At 36.8% G+C, this 6000-nt stretch overlaps 1 protein-coding gene across 4 annotated transcripts in view; it reads left to right on the forward strand.

The window, feature by feature from the left end:
• Positions 1-2138, forward strand: part of MINDY3 (MINDY lysine 48 deubiquitinase 3) — a 65892-nt gene extending 63754 nt beyond the window's left edge. For all 4 annotated transcript variants that reach the window (XM_068934686.1, XM_068934688.1, XM_068934685.1 and 1 more), the window contains one exon: positions 1045-2138. In XM_068934686.1, coding sequence (XP_068790787.1) covers positions 1045-1194 — 150 coding nt within the window. In that variant the 3' untranslated portion in view covers positions 1195-2138. The remainder of the gene's footprint in view (positions 1-1044) is intronic.
• The last annotated feature ends 3862 nt before the right edge of the window (positions 2139-6000 follow it).

Consider the following 6000-nt stretch of genomic DNA (forward strand, 5'->3'; position numbering starts at 1 on the left):
CTTGTATACATAAACTTTTGTTTAAATTTTCTGTATTGTTTTCAGGGAATTCTGCCTACACCATTTTAAACGTTGCTTTATGAATAGACTTACTGGAAACAAGTTTCACTTTGTGTAGGATTAATTCCATAAAGTTAAGTCTAAGGTATAATTTCTGTACAGTACCTTTTGGTCTACTTTACATGAAAACATTTCAAACTTCTTGGTCTTAAATCAGGGCATCTAAACAAGTTGTCTGATATCCAGCAATGCTGAGTATCTATACGTCCTGAAATTGCATCCTATGTTCACATCAATATGAATGTATGTATGTATTCATATATGAATATATGAATACATGAAATTAATGTTCATTTAATTTTTTGGCCTTCTGCTTTATTAAAACTTCCATGCAGTTATTTTTCTTAACTTTTCTTTTGTATTGCCCTCTGTGCATGTTCAGTCTCTTCCCAGTTAGATGAAAATTATAGGAAAAAAAATCAGTAATTTTTTTTAACTTCTAGTAGTAGTTGCCTGTACAAAAAGTCCCTCACTTTTGAAATTATATAGTCTAAACAGAGACAATTTATTGCACTACAAATATTTATTTCAAAACCATACTTTTCACAGCAAAAACTTTGTGTTTCCTAAAGCACAGTCTATCATAGGGGAATACTTTCTAGACATTAACTGATAATCTTTACATTGTTTTTTCTGACAAGCAGAAAAGCAAATTGAAGTTGGATGATCCATTGTCACAGAACTTGTGTATTGCATTTTCTAGATTTTTTTTCCAGTTTTACACGTTACAATCTATTCATGTAAACCATCGAGTGGATATGGCCTGATAAGGACTTTCAGACAGTAGAGTCTAAGAGATTAGGTTCCTTAGATTTCATATTTCATTTTATTTTAGAAAAAAGAAAATGTGTAAAACTTTATGAAGTTGATTGTTGTTGTAAAAACTTTTTTATAACAAATACTTCCTAACCATGTGAAAATAGTCATCTCATGTTAGAGGTTTTAAACAAACGTAGGCTGATATAATTGGGTTTATTTTGACAGGTCATGTACGTAGAAGGCACAGCAGTTGTTATGGGTTTTGAAGAACCGATGCTACAGACTGATGATACTCCCATAAAACGCTGCTTGCAAACCAAATGGCCATATATAGAATTACTCTGGACCACAGATCGATCTCCTTCTTTAAACTGATGTGTTTCATAGATAAACAACATACTACTATCGAATGCTTGAATGGGGATATAAGAATTGGTATTTACTTGGAAAGTGGTATACTTTGACTGTGTGAAGTTATACACTGGTATCATTGACAAATTGTAAATAATGATTACAGACACTTTTTCAGTGTTAATTGGAATATTTAATTTTTTAATCAGATTGATTTCTATTATAATAGTTTGTCTCTTTTGGCCACTGTAGTACTGCTGATGTGAGTTATCTTAAAAAAAAAAAAAACTACTTATAAAGTCTTAAAATTATTTTGCCATCTCGTGAAGATTTGAAAAATGTCTGATATTGCAGAATCTGCATATCAGATCAGATATTTAAAATTTAAAGCATAAAACACGTTCAGCTTCCTCTGAATCATATAGGCATGTTTTATTATTTAAACAATATTGGCTTACATTACAGTACCATAATTTGTGGACTAGACTGGCCTTTGCACTGAAAATGTTTAAAGGAGTTTGAACTTTCTGCAGTTTTTCCTAAAATCCAGTTCTACCTAAAGAGCTTGCACAATGTGATATAAATAAGATACATTTCTAGGACTATTACTAAGTATAATTCATAAATATTCTTTCTTGGCAGTTGTATATTGCTGTGGCTTTGTTATCAGGCATGCTAAAAGTGAATACAAAATTTGAAGAAAAAATAGATATATTAATATTTATTTGAATTTGTATAATAGAAATGTAAAAAATCAACAGCAGAAATAATTTCTTGTTCTATAATCTTTAAACTGTTCAAATTTATAATATTGCCAAATACCTCTTCTCAATTTGTCCAAACAGCAGTGTAAGCCAGCTTTATTGTATGTGTTAAGTGCATGAGAACATCTGTTATTACATTATTATATTCCTTTATTTATTATCAACTTGTTAGCTCTAAAATAAAATCTTTTCCTCAACTCATGATATAGTGTTTTAAGTTTGCTTTTGGTCCAGCTTGTTCACTGCTTCTGTAATAGGATGAAAAGGGATCTTGGGTTTAGAAATGACAGTTTTTGAAATGAACGCATCTCAGGAAAAAATAAAAGAAAAAAACAATTTATTGTATCTTAACTGTGAATGCAGGGCTTACATTAATGCCAGCAAGGCTGAGAATTCACATTCAGCTTTATGTGCTCTTTTCGAAAACTTCCATTTTCTGTGCAAATAACAGTGTGAGACTAGAATGACCGTGATGCAGGAAAACAAACTGCCTTGGTCAAAATGAGCTAGGTAGTGGGGATGATGAACAATTGTTGGAGAATTTGCACTGTAAATGGTAGAAAGAAAACATAATCCTTTGCATAACACTTGCAAATATCTCCTCTGCAAGATTCTAGACTATATCTACTGTATTTACATCTGGAAATGGGTGAACAGTGTAGTTCCAATCATTAGTTGTTTAAAAATGTAACTCCAGAAATTACCATGACCATTACCGAATGTGAAACTGACAGTAGTGTATCTTATATTTAAGATTTTTTCCTAAAAAAAAAAAAAAAATTCCTTTACAGACAATAATTTGAAAAGGTTTCTTAGGTCATGTTATCTGATTCACTTTACTTAGAACACAAGTATTCCATCTGTCTCTGTGAACACAAGTATTCCATCTGTCTCTGGTGGTAAAAGACTTCTGCAACGGTAGTATTGCTAGACAAAAGTATCACAGAATGGTTGAGATTGGAAGGCACCTTTGGAGATCATCTAGTCCAACCCCCCTGCTCAGGCAGGGACCTAGCACACATTGACCAGGAGCATATCCAGATGGCTTTTGAATATCTCCGGGGAAGGAAACTCTACAACCTCTGGAAGGCAACCTGTTCCAGTGCTCTGTCACCCTCACAGTCAAGAAGTTTTTCCTCATGTTCAGACAGAACTTCCTGTGTTTCCGTTTGTGCCCGTTGCCTCTCGTCCTATCGCTGGGCACCACTGAAATGAGTCTCGCTCCATCTTCTTTATGCCTTCCCATCACATATTTATACACATATACACAGATAATATCTGCTCCCCCACACCCCAACCCCAATCCTCTTCTCCAGGCTGAGCAGTCCCAGCTCTCTCAGCCTTTCCTCATATGAGTGATGCTCCAGTCCCTTAATGATCTTAGGAGCCCTTCGCGGGACTCACTCCGGGAGCTCCATGTCTCTCTTGTACGGGGGAGCCCAGAATTGGACACAGTACTCCAGATGAGGCCTCCCCAGGGCTGAGTAGAGGGGCAGGATCACCTCCCTCCACCCGCTGGCAATGTTCTTCCTAATGCAGCCCAGGATACCCTTGGCCTTCTTGGCCACAAGGGTACATTGCTGGCTCATGCTTAACTTGTTGTCTGCCAGGACCCCCAGGGCCTTCTCTGCGAAACTGCTTTCAGGCTGGTCGCCCCCGCCACGCCAGGTTCAGATCCTCCCCTGCAGCATCCCTACTGTTTCACCCTTTGAGGTCTCATGCACTAAGCAGCCAGCCTATGTTTTCGTGAAGACGGGAGATTGGCTTATTAGTTTTTGTTTTCCTTTGATATTATGTGATTAAACTAGTTAATATTTGTAAACCAAGAAAAATAGTATCTGCATGAGATCTCTTGAAAGGAAACATTTTTCTAGAGGCTGTAGACGTAGATGGCTAGATGACTTAGTCTGCTCCTTCTCCAATTAGCTTTAATACTTTTCATATATTAATTACTTCTAATAAGTAGTGTTCAGGAGAAGGTCACCTTACTACAGAAACATAACTAGGAAATAGCAAAGGCAAACAGGTAAGCTTTCCTATGCAGATTGGATGCCTGTGCTTTGTTACTGAGGTGTTTTGGAAGGATTTATGGCCATTAATTTTAACAAGATTCATGATGTTAAAATCCTGTGTGATGCTTTGAAATATTTATCCTTCCTCTGCTAGCAGACAGATTACTAGATAATGGCATAAATAAGATAAAAGCTTTTGTAAATAGACTGTTCTATGAGATATTAATCTTTAAGTTTTATATTGGCAGAAATTTCGGTAAAGGCTTCATTCACTGATTTTTAAGGTTGAAAAGACCATACTGATCTGTTAACTTCACCCACTGCATATGATATAAGCTGTAAAAATTCATGCCAAGAATCTTGCATTTTGTCTATATAAATTATTTGGTTCCATATCTGACCTTCCAGTTATTGTGTAGGATAAATAGGTGTACAATGACTTTTGGAGTCTATGGCTAAGTGTTCCTATAAATGTTCTCTATCCTGGCTCCAAGTCAGTCTGCAGAGCTTATTAAGACTTTTTAGTTCAATATTCAAAGCCAATATTCAACACATCAGGGCTTGGGTATGCAAGAGGCCAAACTTCAGTCTATGAATTACTGGGACAGCTGCTTACCTCTTGAACAACGCAGATCACAAAGTCTGGTCCAAAGGGTTTTAAAGTCTGGGGAAACCAAGACGCTTCCAAGGATCAGAACAGTCCAGAGTATTTAGGAAAACACTGGAAAACCTTCTTCAGAATACCTTTTTTACCATCAGAACAATGTTGACAGCACTAGCATCCCTTTCTGAAGCAAACCAAGAAAAAAATCAGCAATGCATATGAAAATTAAAAAGCATCCTCCCAAAGAAAGTGTCTATCAGCATCAAATAGTCCAAGTCCACAAGGGACTTTGATGTAAGTATGAAAATTATTTGATAGCAGGTGCTACACTGATGGATAGTATCCTGAAAAGAACCCAGGAAAAGATGTGCTGTGTCTATTGAGTTTTTTAAATGAAGAAGTGACTAGCTCAAATCTGGAGATGTGAAGTATGGCTTAGGTGTTTGTGCTGCAACAGATAATGACACTTCATACTCCTAGTACACTTAGATGCAGACATATTCTGGTTTGTGAAATATCTGGTGAAAGGGGCTATACAGACATTACAGTGTGCCACGATCAAGACTCCTGCAGCTCAGAGCACCTGGGGAAGGATCTAGTGAGCCAGCACGGCTTTTTGGGTTGGACTGTGATAGAACTGCAGAGCTTGTGCTGAGATCTAATGGGGCTAAGCGCTTGGAGAAAAAAAGGTAGGACAGTTATTACTGGAATTAGACAAAATAGAAATGAAGACAAATGCCATCATACTTGTGTTCTTAAATTGTATATTTGGAGTTCAAGAACTCAAGCTATATGAGAAAAACAGAGGCAACATATTTTGTGTTTTTGAATTCATTATTGATGGGTAATTAGGAAACCAGTGAAATAGCTGCCAGCTGCAGTTCTATGTTGCTTGTTCGGCATCTCCTAAGGAGTTTTCTCCATATACGGAGATCCTAACCCTGCTGTTACTCAGTAGATCGCAGGAGAAATGATTCAGTTTGTTGGTTACCTAAAGAATATACAGTTTTAATTATTTGTCTGCTTTAGAGATGCAACAGATAGATTTTTTGGTTACCTGCTTTAATTGATTTGGGAGATAGACAATACCCCACAGCCTCTTCTCCCTTCACGGGGAGAAAATGAAGGAAAAGGGGACTGGGAAATGTAATAATATGCTAACACCCTGGGGGCAAGAGAAGCTTGAAAGAGATTTCCTTCTTCTCATTCCTTCCTGCCCATCGTACAGGTTTTAGCACTGATGGCAATCTGGAGTCGTTACTACTTTCCTTTTTAAATTTAGTTCCCACAAACCAGGTTCGGTGATACTTATTCCAAACTGAAAACAGAAGGATAAGAGGAGCTTATTAGAACTACCTGTGTTCCTGCTATGCCTCTGCTTTCTGTGCATGTGAACACTCACCAACTGGCAACTGCGCTAATTACTGAATTTCTAACTCTGTTCTGGATA

The sequence above is a fragment of the Struthio camelus genome, chromosome 2, assembly GCF_040807025.1.
Source record: "Struthio camelus isolate bStrCam1 chromosome 2, bStrCam1.hap1, whole genome shotgun sequence".
Lineage (NCBI taxonomy): Eukaryota > Metazoa > Chordata > Aves > Struthioniformes > Struthionidae > Struthio > Struthio camelus.